This window comes from Fundulus heteroclitus, unplaced genomic scaffold, assembly GCF_011125445.2.
Source record: "Fundulus heteroclitus isolate FHET01 unplaced genomic scaffold, MU-UCD_Fhet_4.1 scaffold_828, whole genome shotgun sequence".
Lineage (NCBI taxonomy): Eukaryota > Metazoa > Chordata > Actinopteri > Cyprinodontiformes > Fundulidae > Fundulus > Fundulus heteroclitus.
In genome coordinates, this window is record NW_023397283.1 from 30,080 (window position 1) to 46,065 (window position 15,986).

The 15,986-nt window shown below is 36.8% G+C and overlaps 2 protein-coding genes across 7 annotated transcripts; one reads left to right on the plus strand and one right to left on the minus strand.

Moving 5' to 3' along the window:
- Positions 1–5,838: 5,838 nt before the first annotated feature.
- On the minus strand, positions 5,839–8,590 carry LOC105919745 (C-x(9)-C motif containing 2). 6 transcript variants are annotated; one of them, XM_021312094.2, is made up of 6 exons: positions 8,515–8,590; positions 8,274–8,356; positions 7,032–7,099; positions 6,736–6,806; positions 6,576–6,647; positions 5,839–6,472 (listed from the first exon to the last, which is right to left on the minus strand). In XM_021312094.2, the coding sequence occupies exons 3-6, from the start codon at positions 7,066–7,068 to the stop codon at positions 6,389–6,391; spliced, it is 264 nt and encodes an 87-aa protein (XP_021167769.1). In that variant the 5' UTR covers positions 7,069–7,099; positions 8,274–8,356; positions 8,515–8,590; the 3' UTR covers positions 5,839–6,388. The 6 variants fall into 6 exon arrangements, with proteins under 6 accessions (XP_021167769.1, XP_012710574.1, XP_021167771.1 ...); XM_012855120.3 differs by having other exon boundaries at positions 8,464–8,572; XM_021312096.2 differs by lacking the exon at positions 7,032–7,099 and having other exon boundaries at positions 6,736–6,844.
- A 2,068-nt stretch (positions 8,591–10,658) lies between these two features.
- On the plus strand, positions 10,659–15,774 carry LOC105919743 (centromere protein N). Its single transcript, XM_012855115.3, has 10 exons — positions 10,659–10,954; positions 11,098–11,143; positions 12,604–12,663; positions 13,587–13,660; positions 13,746–13,919; positions 14,017–14,118; positions 14,246–14,300; positions 14,404–14,513; positions 14,599–14,722; positions 15,048–15,774. Exons 1-10 carry the CDS (start codon positions 10,784–10,786, stop codon positions 15,146–15,148), a joined length of 1,017 nt encoding a protein of 338 aa, XP_012710569.1. The 5' UTR covers positions 10,659–10,783; the 3' UTR covers positions 15,149–15,774.
- The last annotated feature ends 212 nt before the right edge of the window (positions 15,775–15,986 follow it).

A 15,986-nucleotide genomic window follows, 5' to 3' on the forward strand; every position in this document is an offset into this window, starting at 1 on the left:
GTGATTGTTCAAGGCTAGAGGCCAGGATGTGCCACAGTTTAATTAAAAAAGTAATAAACAGGGACCTAAATGTGTCAGTATGTAAAATTTCAACAAATACAGCTTAACCCCGATACATTCATACCCTTGAGAGATTTAGATTTGAAAACAGTACAACAGATTTTTCCAAAAAAAAATTTTATGAAGAAAAAAAAAATCATTCAACCACTACATTCTTACCTGATTGGTAGACAGACTGCCTTCTCACAAAACAAGATACAACAATGTTTTTCGCAGCATAGAAATATCTTTTATTGTCCTTATTCGGGGAAATTCAGGTGTTCCAACAGCAAAAAGAAAGGCAAAATGGAAACATGAAGATTTACAAAAATGATTCATTTACATTTGAGCAAAAAACAAAAACAAAATAACAATACTCAAATGTACTTTGACCATTTTCAATCATCCATCCATTTTCTACAGGCACTTTTCCTTGCAGAGTCACGGGGGGTCATTGGGCAAGAGGCAGGGCAGACCATGGGCAGGTCGTCAGTCCATCACAGGACAACACAGAGACACAACAAGGACAACCATACATGCACGTCCACACCTAAGTACAATTTAGAGAGCACAATTAACCTCACAGTCATGTTTTGGACTGTGGGAGGAAGCCGGAGTACCCGGGGAGAACCCACGCATGCACAGGGAGAACATGCAAACTCCATGCAAAAAGACCGAACCCAGAACCAAGCCTGATGTTGGAAGGGCTCATTCCCATCACCCTAAAACTTAGGTCCCTCCGCAGATTCTCCCATAGAGTACTTCCCCTCAGTAGAAGCTTGTTAGTCAAATTAAAGGATTACGTCAAATCTAATTCTGTCAGAGGTATGAATTACTTTGGGCTTAACTGTGCACAGAAATCTTCAGTCAACGTTTGTCTTCTTTTTACCAATAACAAGACAGCCGAGGGTACAGTTTCCCTTTAGTTTACATGAACACGAGAGGAGTATCAGGGTATTTTTATTAGAATTGCTTGAAATAACATCAAATTTTACCAAAATGTTCTGAATCTGAAAAAGTAGCCATAATGGACATTGATTTCTGGTAGAATATAGCCAACTGTCTTATAGCTGAACTTACAAGATGTTGCTCCAATGGTTTATTCCTGTAGTATTGCAGTGATCAGCTAAGATAATTGTAGTGTGACATGTGTGGGTTTTTTGGAAGATGTAAATAGGAGGGGTTATAATTTTTAATTGCCTGAGACTCAATTGTAAATTTTCAATTTACAATTGTAGATTTTAGTGTGAACGTAAAAAGAAAAACCCTTCCTCTTAAAATGTCAGTCAAAAATGTCTAAAATTAACAGTTGTCTCTTGAGCCAGCCTGGTCCTGATCTGCATGTAACAATTGAGGATTTTGTTGAACATGATATTTTGCAAAACATATTGTATTAATTGATCTATTTTGTTTTACCAAAGTGCATATGTACGTAGGTCTGTGTGAGCCGTTTCGTAAGAGATGTCAATAATTTTACAGTGAAGAGCTATTTGCATGTAATATATTGTATCGTACTTTAGGGTATGTTTTGTAGCCTTGTAATTATTTTTGTATTTATTTTAGATAACAGTTTAAGGTGGTGAAGTGACATGTGGCGTCCCTTTGCTTTTTGTAGCACTGCAACACTTTTCATCAGCCTTAATCTAAATTATAACCCGCAAAAGGTTACCCTTAGGTAAATTCTGAATAAATCAGAGCTGAAAAACCTTTTGTGTTATCTAATTATTTTATTGTAAATAAACGGAGGCCTGTGAAATAATTACCATGTTTTGGGTTTTGCTGGGGTTCATGGAGGAGAACGGGCTGATAAAATCAAATTTGTTTCATTTTAAATATAAAACTGTTATTTATTGACTTTAGGCTGATATACTTTGGGGTTATGGGTTAAAAGGAATGATAAAAGATTCCATAAAGCTTTTTTATGCTGTTGTTTGTGTGTTTTTTTTTTTTCAAATGGAACAAAAAACAAAATTACCAAATGATATGTGCAAAATTGTATTGAACCCAAGTGAATATTTATTGCAGAGAGATTTTCCCAGATTTAGTTTCAACAAGTAACTCCTGAGAGCTTTTAATTTTATTTGATAATTTTATTGTCAGGTAGTGTTTCTGCGTTCACTGTGACGGTAGAATATCAGACAATGGCCCATAGATTAAAGCAGGCAGGACCCTCATGCTGTGACTACTGTGAAGTGTCAGTGAATGTAAATCACTCTGTTCTGCAGCTACGCTGATTAACTAAAACGGAGTTTTATGTATTTATTTCTTTATTTATTCTGTTTTGTAATTGTGTCTAAATGTGTCCATAAAGATACATGTTGGGTTTTTTGTGTTTTTTTTTTTTGTTTTTTTTTGTTTTTTTATAAAACTAAAGATCTAAATTCTTCTCATGTGTTTAAATTGATTGATAATTCAAGTGTATCTGTTGTTTGGCCCCATAAATGATCATAACTGAGCCTATTTAGAACAAGTGTCTGTGTTTTTCATTTTTTATTTTAATCACACAAGTGTGTTTTTTATTCCTAATTTGTCTAAAAGCACACTTTATAGTTCCTTCAAAACTCCATATGTTGTAATGGGTTAAAGAGGTGGTTAAACATGTCAAATCTCTACTTTACTACCCGAACTAGGCCATGCCAGCAGTTTTTGTTGCATGGCGTTTTACATTTTTATTGGTGCATTACTGCCATCTTCTGCTGTAAAGTGTAGATTAGTCCAAATTCAATTCAATTCAATTTTCAGTTCAATTTTATTTATATAGCGCCAAATCATGAAACATGTCATCTCAAGGCACTTTACAAAGTCAAGTTCAATCATATTATACAGATTGGGTCAGATTATACAGATTGGTCAAAAATGTCCTATATAAGGAAACCAGTTGATTGCATCAAAGTCCCGACAAGCAGCATTCACTCCTGGAGAACCGTAGAGCCACAGGGAGAGTCGTCTGCATTGTACATGGCTTTGCTGCAATCCCTCATACTGAGCAAGCATGAAGCGACAGTGGGAAGAAAAACCTCTGGCAGAAACAGGCTCAGTATGAACGGTCATCTGCCTCGACCGACTGAGGTTACAGAAGACAGAGCAGAGACACAACAAGAGAAACAAAAAAGCACAGAAGTACACATTGATCTAGTAATCTGTTCTACATTAGATGGTAGTAGCGGGTGAGCCGTCTTCTCTGGATGATGTCAAAGTTAACAGAACGCCAGACCAGGTGTACCTACTATGAAGATAAAAGAGATAGAACAGAAAGTTAAAGCAGAAATGACAACACATAATGCATAATTGAAGAACAGTAGAACTCTATAGAGTGAGAAAATTAGATCCTGATATCCTCCAATAGCCTAAGCCTATAGCAGTAAAACTATAAAGGTAGCTGAGAGTAACATGAGCCACTCTAGTTATAAATTTTGTCAAAAAGGAAGGTTTTAAGATTAGTCTTAAAAATAGACAGGGTGTCTACTTTTAATTCAACCCATCTCTGTAAATTCTTGCTCGCCTGAGGCTTCTTTCAGCCTTCCTACTCCTTAGTGCTGCGTGTTGCAATGCCGCAGACAAACCTGTGAGATTTTTCTGACTGCTTTTAGCATTTTAGTCCCACGCCGTTCCACATGGCATCCTGGAGGGAAAATCATTCCAGGAGAGCAGTGCCAGCCTTGGGGCCTTTTCTCCCTGTGGGGCCAATCAGAAGTTAGAGGCTTCTAAATCAGATGCCTAAATAAACACCCAATTTGTCTGTCAGGGTGTCTCATCCTTTCAGAAAATCTCCATATTTCATGACTGTTATGATTGTTTTTGCTTTTTTGGCCCCCCTCTCTTTTCACATCAAACCTATAAAGCATGACGTCCAGAATGTTGTCCGTGGGTCAGTTGGTGGTACAAAAGACGTCCTTTCAGCACCGTTACTTCATGCACATTCAGGCTGAGATTTTCATAGCTGATTAAAACCTCAAAATTTGAAAGTTTAGATGGTTAAAAAAAAAATCTCTTATTGCCAACCCCCTGGACGCCTCCCTTTGGAGGTTTTCCAGCTACGTCCCACTTGGGGGAGACCAAGGCGAAGACCCAGAACTCACTGGAGGGGCTATATATCCCGTCTGGCCTGGGAACGCCTTGGGGTCCCCAAGAACAAGCTGGAGGACGCCGCCGGGAATGTCTGGGTTTCTCTCCTTGACCTGTTGCCCCAGCGACCCGTTTTTACATAAGCAGAAAACGATGGATGGAGTACCAACTTTTTTGCTTTAGTTTTAATTTTTTTTAATAAATAGGACCACAAACCTCCAGGTATTCTTAATTAAAAAGGGGATGTGTTCTATTCATTAAACCTGGCGAAACATTTCATGAATTTCTGAAGAGGGACCAGTATCCCATTTTTGAGACAGAGATTCGTTTTCTAATTTCAGCAACAGAGACTAACAAAATAAGAAACACATTGACCCAAAACATGTAGGAAATTCTATGTATTTCTTTAGATGAGGCTAACTTGAAAGACTTTGTTTTGCATCAGACATAAAATTATTTAGCGTTCCGTTTTCCAGAAAAACATACAACAATAAATTTTGTTCAAATATTGTGTTCAGTTTATGTTGAGCAGGTTCAAAGTAGTCACAATAAATTCAAGTAATTTATATAAAATTATAGTTATTTGTTTTTATTTTGGCCTGTGAGCACTTTAAACTTGACAAAAAGTCATGGCAAAAACGCTTTTTACTGCAGATGCTGGCACCAGCATAATTCTTCATCTTGATTCTCCAATCGTAAATGTACAATATTGCTAAATATTTTACCTCCTGTACTTTAGCCTGCAGCTCACTCCCAACATAGAGTGGGAAATCTGATCTTTTCTTACTGCAGACCAAGGCCTCAGACTTGGAGGGGCTTGAATAAGCCAGGGATCTAAAGCTATGTTATCAAAGGCAGTTTATTTCTGACTGGGGGTTTTCCAAGAGACATTCTTCCAGGTTGGAGGCCAGACAAGCATGATTGGACAATCCTTAGGATAAATCCTATAAAGGGAGCTGGTTACTTAACCCAGCAGGTAGGTCTGAAGGAACATCATGTGGGCTCAACCTGGGCAAAGCCCAAACGATATAAAGAGGATGATGTAAAGTTCTAGAGGATGTGATCTCCGACCATTTAACTGTCCTTGGTATTATTCCCAGCTATTTTATTAATCAGTCAATATCAAAACTTGATATTGATCCATTCTGCCCCAAAACAAAAACTAGTTTACACATCCAGAACTGCCTTAACATCTTTGTCTGGTCTGTTCTGGGCTGAGGTTAGTTTCCTTTATGCACCTTATTCCTTTTTTTAGTATCAGTTTCTCAGAGAATGTCTCCCAACTGTGCCTTAAATGGAGGAAGTGGATATGTTCAAAAGTCAGTGCCTGCATGACTGTTTTTTTCACAAACCTACTGTTTTAAATATGCCAGGCTAAATGGATTTTACACATTCTCTATGAAATGCTAAGGGCCCTGCAAAAGATTTGGAACATAATTTTAAATTGTTTGCCATCTGTTTTCATGTCTACAAAATGCTCATGTTAATTATACCAATGCAAAAACCTTATGTTTCAATGAGGTTAAAAAAAGAACCAAGCATGTTTGACTGAAAGCAACTAATAATTGTTTGTTTTTATATTAATTATCTGATATATTTTTTTTTTATCCTATCAGGCTTTAGAGTGTTGTTCTTACTCATATTTCATTAGAGAAACATCACAGCACAATTATGTTTGTTCCCCTAATACAGTTTGGGCAGATATGTTATTGACTGGAACAGAATTAATGCAAATTTGAGTTTTATTTTTTTATTTTATTTAAAAACAAAAAATACCAGAATCAATATGATTCCCCATTTAACAAACTTTCAAACAACAAATATCTTTGTCAGCAGGTGCAGAACAAGATTCCCGAAGGATGCTGTTAGCACGATCACTGAAGCCATCACTCCCCTGACGTAAAAAAGGCGGGGAGGGAATTTTAACGTAAAGGGGAAAATTAGAGACGAGACTCAAAGATGCTGTAAATTTAAAAGGCTAAATGATTATTCTCTTCTTTTTTTCTCTCCAATTGAACGGCATGTTTTGGTAACACTGCATCCCTTAGAGCAGATCTCAATATTTGCACCAACCAAACCGACGGTATATTCACGCAGTTTTGCATCAGATGGGGTCGCAATCAGCTGTAAATAACATAAACCACACTACAAATTTAGAAACGCTGTCATAACTGTTCTCCTGTACTGACAGAAAAATAGTCAAGGGAGTCTTTTCAGCAATCTCAGCTTTGGTTTTCCATCCCAATATGTGAGCGCAATACACATGCAAAGCTGACAGCTTCCTTTAAAACTCCTCCTTGGGTCCTTCCTTTATCCTCTTCCTCATCTCTTCTGCATGTTTCTTGCTGCGCTCCCGTTTTTCCAGTCGCTACGAAACGGTGAGGAAAAAAAGACGCACATAGGAAAATTACTAACAGAATAAAGTAAATGCTTTAGTGCTTTATGCAAGCTGGTTCATAATTAGCAATTACCTCTTTCTTCAGACAATGACGCATGGCACGGTCCATGTCGTTGCATGTGCCAAAGAACTTCATGACATTGTGCTGGTGGAGACACAGAAGGAAAGGGACATGGTTTAGCCTGGACACAAGAAAACGTGCAGTGAAAAAGGTAAGGTAGAGAGCGGCTCACCTCTTTGTGGCACTGTCTCAGGAGGCCGATGAGCTCATTGCACTCATCTGTGTGCAGGTGAGGTGAAAGATCAGGGTGCATAATGAGTTAAGGAACCACTGCAGCCGAGCTGAAAACGACAAACAACAGTGGCACTAAGAGTAAGAACACACATCTGGGACAAAACATCTTCAAATGCCCACAAAACCTTCCTAGTTATTATTATGGAGACACATGACTGGATGGATTCTCTCTCCCGCCCCTTTTTTTCAGCATGACTTTAGGCACAGCGCTGTTAGAAATCTTCTAAAGGATACTAATGCCTCCCCATCCCTCTCCGTCTTGATTTGTCATTGTGACGACCGACTTGCCTGTGGACACTTACCTGCAGAGACATAGAAGACGGGCAAACAGCACTGTTTATAGTAAGGCATCAAACAGCATTGAAATAGGATTTTAGCGGGAGAAATCATGTCATCCAAGTCAAATTAAACAACAAATTAAGCAACGCTTTCCTCCTATTCATGAATATGGCTCGGTTTGGCTGAGAGGACTCGCTGATCCAAGATCTGTGACCCATGATGAGTGACAAGTGCAATCTGCACTATCAAAGATCGTGTTTCAGCTGTTTCGATTGAGGATACGCTGAATCAAAATAGAGATATCTGAAAAACTTGCTTTTCTGAGTATAGTGCAATTATGGAGCATATCTTAAAATGTATTAAATCTTAAAAGAACTGTTTTACTCCAACTGCTACCTATACAAATACATTTTTATTCATATTTTTGTCTAATGTGAACATTAGTTTTGACCTTTTTATTTCCATTCTGACAGGCAACGCAGTTATTGATTCAATGTTAGATCGTAGAACAGGGCTCTGCAACCAGCCGCTCCGCAGCGGCTCTTCAGAACTTTGCTTATAATTGAAAAAGAACAAGCTAATCTTTTTTAAATATAAATATAACAACAAATGACAGTTTTAGCATTTTTCCATGGAATATTTGTATTGAATGTCCATAACAAATTGTCATCAAAACTACGACTAATATGTTTTTCGGATCCATTTTTCTTGTCATTACATTGGAAACCATGTTTTGCACAAGTTCAAACATTACAAAGAAGTAAGTTTTATTTTAAAACCTTAAAATAGAAACAAAAATACAGTGCTTAAAACTGAAAACAGATTCCCTACATATTCCCTATTCATGTTTTATAAATTATAATATAATTGAAAAGATCAATATATAAAAGAAAAAGTGAAACACATTATATGGATTAATTGTACACAGGCTGATGTCTTCAAGCCTTTATTTCTGGCAATTATGATCAGACTAATAAAACCTATTTTAATTACAGAAATATGGGTTTAATATATTTAAATGTTGCGTTATGTTTAATATCATTTTATATTTTTTTATTTTAAAAAGCTCTTTTTTAATCTGACAAACGACCCTCAATCGGAACGAATATTATAGTTTACTGAAAATGAATGCAGTAGACATTTATCAAAAATTGTATTCATCTATATTTGAGGACATGAAGACTGAAGAAAACTTACCAAAGATAAAGGTGTGTCATCTGAGAGCTTTTCCAGAACACCTCGATGTAATGTCACGTTAGCTAAATGCTAAGCCTTAGCCACTGCAAGACAAATATTTACATTCACCGAACTACAGATGAACTTCTTTTTTTAATCCAGAAAACAGCAAACTTTTATTTCAGCGCACTTCCTGGTAAAGTTCAACTACCTAGTCAACGTTAGTACTGAAAGACATATAATCTCCTTGAAAGATGTGAACCTGTGTGCAGCTTGTCATTACGCTTTCATAACTTCAGGGGCAAGCTGAGCGTGACAGAGCAAACAACCAATCACCGTCGGGGTTCCTTTTATTTTTGACCAATCGTGTATGAAGAAAAGGCGGGACATGTTGCTTTGACGTTTTAAAGGAAATGCAAGATAGTTACCTATAACGTGTTTCCGGGTTTGTATATTGCATACATTTTATGTTTGCGTCAGAAACAATAGACCATCTTTTGTTTTGTTCAGTCAGCTGAGTTTATTTTGATGTGTCCAAAGTTATGTACACATAAGCGTATTTTTTTACTGTGTTGTTTCACATTTTTGCATTTGTAGTTATATTTTAAACGCCATGGCATAGCTTACCTAAGAGCACAATCTAACACTAATCAGTCATAACATGATAAACACTAACTGCTAAAGCATAATTACAATTATACTGTAAGAATTTTAGCATTTCAGTGAATGGTAGTTGTTATCTTATTTATAGGGTAAGATAAATACAGAAGTTTGGACATTGCTGGAAAAACATGGACAGTCATTGTATGGGAACTAAAGTAGCTTCATCATCAGTATTTTTAGTGTTATTTAAAGTATTTCTAAATTACAGTTGGCACTGATTTGACGACCGAAATGTAATAAATGTTATAGGTCAGATTGCTGCAATTGTCATAATCAATATGCCTCTGTTTTACATGTAAATATTTCAGTCAGTACCATGTTACTATGAAACTGTGAAACTTGTTCATAATGTAAGAATGGTGACAAAATGAAAGAGATTTTATTTATTTATTTATTACTTTTTAAGTACAAATTATGTTTATAATTCTCTTGTGTAATTTTACTGGAATTTCTGAATTTGAAGAAGTTGCTTGGAAATGTTGCAAATAACATACTGCATAGAGGGGAATTTATTGGGTCCTATATCAATCTTAAAATATTGATATTTGAAATAATTGAATTGCTTTGAACTACTTTTATCTTAGGCTTATCTAGTTGTTTTGAATGTAGGTGGCAAAAATCAAGATATTATCATTATTATTATTATTGTTATTATTATTAGTAGTAGTAGTAGTAGTAGTTATGTATATAAAAAAGTAAATAAATAAAAAATGCAGATCCCACACAGCCTGTATTTGTGTACAAGTATATTTGTTTGTGAATACATTAAACAACGTTGGTTATTAATTTCCATGTCATCAACCAGATCATGAATTGTATAATGTCCCAGATTCTTAACAGCTGCACAAACTCCAAGAACAGCTCTGGATAAAGAGCAATCAGGAAATACCAGTTTCTGATCCTCCCTGCTTCCCTTACTCTTCAGTGCAATGTGCAAAATGTCAAACTTCTGACCATATTGTGCGCTGAATCTCAATAACTATTGAAGATCAGTACTACTGGGACTAAAGACTCTGCATACATCAATTATGGTTCCACCAGCAACACACCCTGCCCCACAGTCTGGCAGCAGCTTTGATAAGTCATCCATGTGCACATTAAAAAGGAGACAAAATGCTTCCCTGTTTAACCCTGTTCCTTATTCTAAAATGGGGCTGACACACACTGACCCCACTGACCCAGCGTACCAAAAGGACAGTAGTCTGATAGAGGACTTTATAGATAGACATATGATTTTATTTATTTCAGGAGGGAAATTAGGTAATCATAGCAGTCTGGTTTATTCGAATACAATATACAATCGAATAAAATAGAAATAACAAAACACAAATTGGTACAAGGATCCTCAAAAAACACAAGATACATAGGCATATAAGGTGCAGTTGCAAGATTATGGTAACAGTGATACTATATATTATACATTATAACAGCAATATATATATATACACTAGTATCAGCACTGCAACCAACTATATTAATAGAAAGCACTTGAGTACACAAATGCCAGGGGTTTCAAATCATCTAACACACAAATTCAAACTGGGCCTTATATTGAAATGTTTAAAAGATGACACCATGTTTAAAGTTTTTTTATTATTATTCTCGGAATAATTGTTGGTTTTCTTTTTAGCCGTAATCAGCGGGGTATTCGTTGGCTCTGACGGCAGAGCCAAACGCAATACTTCTCCAACACAGCAGAGGGCGATGAAGTGCAAATGGAAAGCGTGTTGCTATCATCTGATTGGTGGATTCGTCCTCGGCCAGAGAGGCGGTTTGTTTTGAAGTTTTCTGTTGCTAGCGCGTCAGCTAAACCAAACAAATCCCGTTCCTTGGTAGATGTATTAGGTTTGAATCTCCCGTCAGGAAATATGGATGATCCTGCGAAATTTCTTTTGCGGAGACTGGTGCGGCGGATTCCGGCTCAGATGCTGAAAGCCACGCTGGAGAAGTGGGGGCGTCTGAACGCAGAGCAGCGAGAATCCTTGAACTTTTCTCAGTCCAAATGGGCCTTAACACAAGAACTAGAAGCCCTTTGTGAGGTATATTGGACGTTATTATCTTGGCTAAGATATATGTTCGGTCTTTAGAGGGGGGAAAAGACGCAATGTGTGCAAATGTGATATTTCAGGTCAAGTTGCCTGCTAAAAGTGGATGCTTTTGCATGTCGACTTTTTCTGAACAGGAAAGCAGACTGACTGTAAAACACATCGCAGAACTCGAGATGATATGTAAGTAAAGTTCAGACGTGTGGAATATTCTCGGTATGAATAAAACTGTAGTACATCCGATACCAGGTTTGACACAAGCCTTGTTAGGGGACACAGCAAACATGTTGGAATGGGCCTTAACACAAAAAGATGACCACATTTGAACTGTCTGGCCTACATGCAGAACGCTATGCTTAAGAAAAACTAACAGTGCAGATCCTCTCCATAGGAACAGATTATTTTGGCAACGTGATGATGATGAAGTGTTTTAAAGAGGAAAGAGTAACCTATCAAATTTATATACACAGCCAAAAGTAAGATAAAGGGAATACTAAAATAACATCCTAGATTTGAATAAATGAAAATACTTTGTTCTTTACATAGTTGAATGTGCTGATGACAAAAATCACACAAATTACCAATGGAAATCAATTTTATTAACCCATGGAGGTCTGGATTTGAAGTCACACTCAATATTAAAGTGGAAAAACACTGCAAGCATATCCAATTTTGTAATAATGCCTTTAAAACAAGTCAAAATCAGGCTCAGTAGTGTGTGTTGCCTCTATGTATGTATATGTGTATATATATATATATATATATATATATATATATATATATATATATATATACACACACACGTACCCATGTCACATTTTTCTTTCACTTTACAATTGCGTGCTTCCTCTTGGTCTGGCACATACAATGCAAAAATAATAATTCTATGATTATAAGACGAAGACAACATGTTGGAAAAGTTCAAAGGGGATGAACATTGTACATGTTTCAAGCATGTTTGAAGTCCTTCCATTAGGGTTTTTCAGGTTTTACCTTCAGTTCTGTTGCTTCAGATGGTGGATTAATTATTGGGGCTAGCAGAGACGACAAGATGTCAGACTGGGGGTCACCGGAGAGAGGATAAACACAGCAAAGATTGTTTCAGCTGCTCATAATGTCTTTAGTCAAGTGATAAATCTTAAACAAGAGTTTGATGAGAATGGTAAAGGAATTTAACAAAAAATATAAGTCATTCTTGGAGCCATGTTTACAAACCAAATGTTAAATTTTTGCAGGAGGTTTGCAAGCATGGCTTGCCTTGTCTGGACAGACAAATGTGCCCGTCTTGATTCTGGTGTTCTTGGACATAAATTCACTGAGCTCACCTCGCTTTTACAAAACTCATGTTTTTTATTTGCCAACTTTGTGCCAATGAGAGCTGTTTATTACATGATGCAAATGATGAGCTGTTCAGGGTCAGAGCAAAGTTTTTCACTTGACAAAAGAAAGTGAAACAAACTGAATCCCAGGGCTTCTATTGTCACAGTTGGTGCTTGGGTACCACTGGGTAACAACAGCATTTATATAAAGCTAGAGGAACAGAACGTCAGGCAGGCCGAATAATATCCTATAACTGCAATAATGGCCGTTAATTATTTTTTAAATATTTAACTTCATATGTAACTTGGGTTTCATTGTCTTAGATATCACTGAGAATCCAAACCAGATGATGTGGCACGCCTTCCAGCTTCTGGACCCTGAGGGTAGGTCTGAACAGCAAACATCCTTCCTGTAACTTTGAAACATTAAAACCCACTACAGTTCTGTTTTCATGTAGTGACAGTGGAACTGACATGTTAAGTATTAAGTTAATCTGCTTCAATCTGGGTTATAAGAATTTTTTTAATTTTAAAATCACACCTATTTACATTTACAATAAAAAGTTGTATTCAACTGCATTTTGAACATCTTGTATATAACAACTTATCCTACTGCATGAAGCTTTTTAAAATTAAAAAGATGGAGAAGTTGGAGAGATGCTATAAATTAGGAGTTTTTAAAATAATAATCATTCACATAATTGTTCAAATGTGTTGATTTTGCTTCTTTTAAGTGAGATTTGAGCTTTTCTGTCTACTACACCGCTCAAAAGACCTAATGGAATAGTTTTTAATCAGAGTATAATATCAAGTGAGTTAAGGCCTGAGGCCCCGACATCCTCTATTAGGCCCTGTGCTCACTGCCGGCACCGGGGAGGTCCACTGGCATTTGCCATAGATCACCGGAATTAGCGGGTTTGGCTCTGGCGCCCTGTGCTTTTCCCAGACGAGAGCCACTTAGATTTTCTACAATGACAGATAAGCAAATTTCACCAGCCTGCTGCATCAGCGTTTTTGTTCCACTTTCTCGCAGACTAAAGATTTAGCCCTCTGTGGGTGGATCAGTTTCACTTTTATCAAATGATGTGGCATCATTTTGTTCCTAACACATGACCCATTCCAAATCAGAATGGACGCTGTACTTTTGTGTATATTGTCCTTAAAGTGTCTTAATTAACAGTAAAGTGGAGCCAGAGTCGAAATTCTTGTTGTATGAAGCAACGTACCGATTATTGAATTTGGATCTGATGTGTTTTTTCTAAAAGTGTGGCTTTAATTTATTTGAGCTGTGTATCTTTTGTTTAAAGATGGCGCTCTCGCTGTGGAGCTTATGCAGTTCAAGGAGCTCTTCAAATGCCATCTCCGGGAGCTTGTAAGAAATGTAAGCCGGAAAATCATTTTACAAGTGCATTTGCCTTCACCCTGCAATATAAAATATTAATGGTGACTTTTGAATTGGATGTAAGGTGTCAGTCAAAATTAAGAAGCACACAGACGAAGCCGTTTGGATCCGAATGTCCTGGGGAGAGGGCTTTTCTCGACTCAGCCACCTTAATGCAACCTACGTTGTTCATTATCTTCAGACTCCTTATGTTTTTGTTAGTGGCCTGTCTCCGAAGAATAAGCCTTTGCTCCTGCAGGTAATATTGTGTTTTTTTTTTTTTTTTTTAAGAGTTGTGTTATTTGCTTTTTGTGTGTTTATGACTGTTTTTAACCTAAGAGTTGCTTTTGCTGCAGGTCTTAACTTTGTCTACAAAACATGAAAGAATTAAGGATGCTAACCTTAGTGGACGGAAGCTGACTGCCATCAGGGACCTGTTGTTGAGGCAATATGAACATGTAAGTCAATGTCGTCATTAGGTTGCAAAAGTTAGATATTTTCTCCCAGTTATTTTTTACTTTTAGAGGATAAAAGCAGTTGTTTTTCTTTTAAAATCGACAATTGAACCTTTTCTCTTTCTCTTAGGTTTTTCCAACAAAGTATCCCAGCCCTCTTACAGAGAGGAATCAAAGCGTCTCAAGTATGTAGTGGAAATATATTATCTTCTCTGTATTTATTTATGTTAGTCATATATTTTTGTCTGACATATTTTTTTCTTTTTGTGCTTGGCTCTGTGCATTTAGACCTGCACACTGAAAAAGAGCAAGCTGAGGCATCAGCAAAAAGGCATCAAATGGCAGGACAAGCCTTCGGCAATGGGGTGTTACCTGCACTACAGTCTGCAGTCTATAAGGTAAACTACTGTGGTGTACGTTATAGTTTGACACAGTACCATGTTTTTATCTGAATTATATTTCATGTTTGTTTGTTTTTTTAAGCTGGAAACAAAATTCAAAGACCCCACTAATCAAACCATGACAGAACAGGATGAGCCATTCAGATGTGTTGTTAAATTTTCGAGCACAAACCTCCTGGAGTCACTCAGACACTGTGCATCCTCAGGTACCAAAAACCTACTAACCACAGCCATAAATGAACTGATGGATTTGAAAGGCCTTTAATTTATTTTGATACACTTTTTATTGTAAACAGAATGGTTCTGAAAATATGCACTTCGTTTAATGTCCACAAGAGGGCACACAGTTACTGTAAAAACCACCGTATTTTGCTACTCTCAACGTAATGAGCCATTTCTTGTCTCTACTGATGGACTGCAGACCTGAATTCTTTTTTAGAAACCTTATTTTTTATTGCAACAGAAAATAGGTTCATTTTTTGTCGTTTTCTAGTATCAACTTATCGCTCCCATTTCTTTTCTTCCACCCAGGAATTGCCTCGACCCCGGTCGCACCCTTGCTGTCATCTATTCCCCTAAAAGGAAGGAATTATTTTGTCATCACAGACAAATCTCCAAGTGCCAACTCATGAATGTGCAAGATGCAGGACTGATTTCTAACCTGTCTTGAATGAATCAAAACATCTCCCCTACCCTTGGTTTTTATTAAGTTCAGTCTAGCAATGATTCTCAGATAGCTTTTTATCCATAGAGAAAGTTTAGGGGAAACCTGACCATTTGCTATATTGCTCTCTTCAAAGATATTAGTTTGTTTTCTTATTTCATGCAGGTTATATCATGGGAATCTAGATTTTTAAATTTAGTCACTGTCATTTTTACTTTATGTCTCCAGATGTGTTATTATTCCACCAACATGCATTTCAATTTGGATTAGTTTAATAAACCAGTATGTTGGCATGTCTAGGGGTCAGACGCACTTTTGGAGATGAACTCCTCCCAAACATGGTTACATCTGCTTTATTTTGTAAGCATTTTAATATTGTGTGTCTTTGAGGTTACACAATTTAAGAATGGATTGTACATTTTGTAATTAATTTTTCATTTAAGTGTATATTTTAATATCCGAGTGAATTAAGCTGATCCATCAGTGTTTTTTTTTTTTCTTTTTCTTTTTTCTTTTTATGTAATAAACATTTTAAATGTCACTTCAGATTTGCACATTGCTGGTCAGGTCAAATAAAAGGCAAAACAAAACTGATTGATTTTTCTTCCTCTGTCCAGTGTTGCAACATTGTGAACCCAAACAAAACCTACAAACCTTCAGAGCAGATGTAGTACTCTACTATCATTGCTATTATTTAAATAAGGACAGTGCTTGTGACTCAAAGCTTGCTGAGAATTGTTGCTTCAGTCATTTCCTCAGACAATGCGAAAGGTAGCAGCAGCTACACCTAAGGAACTATAGGCTGC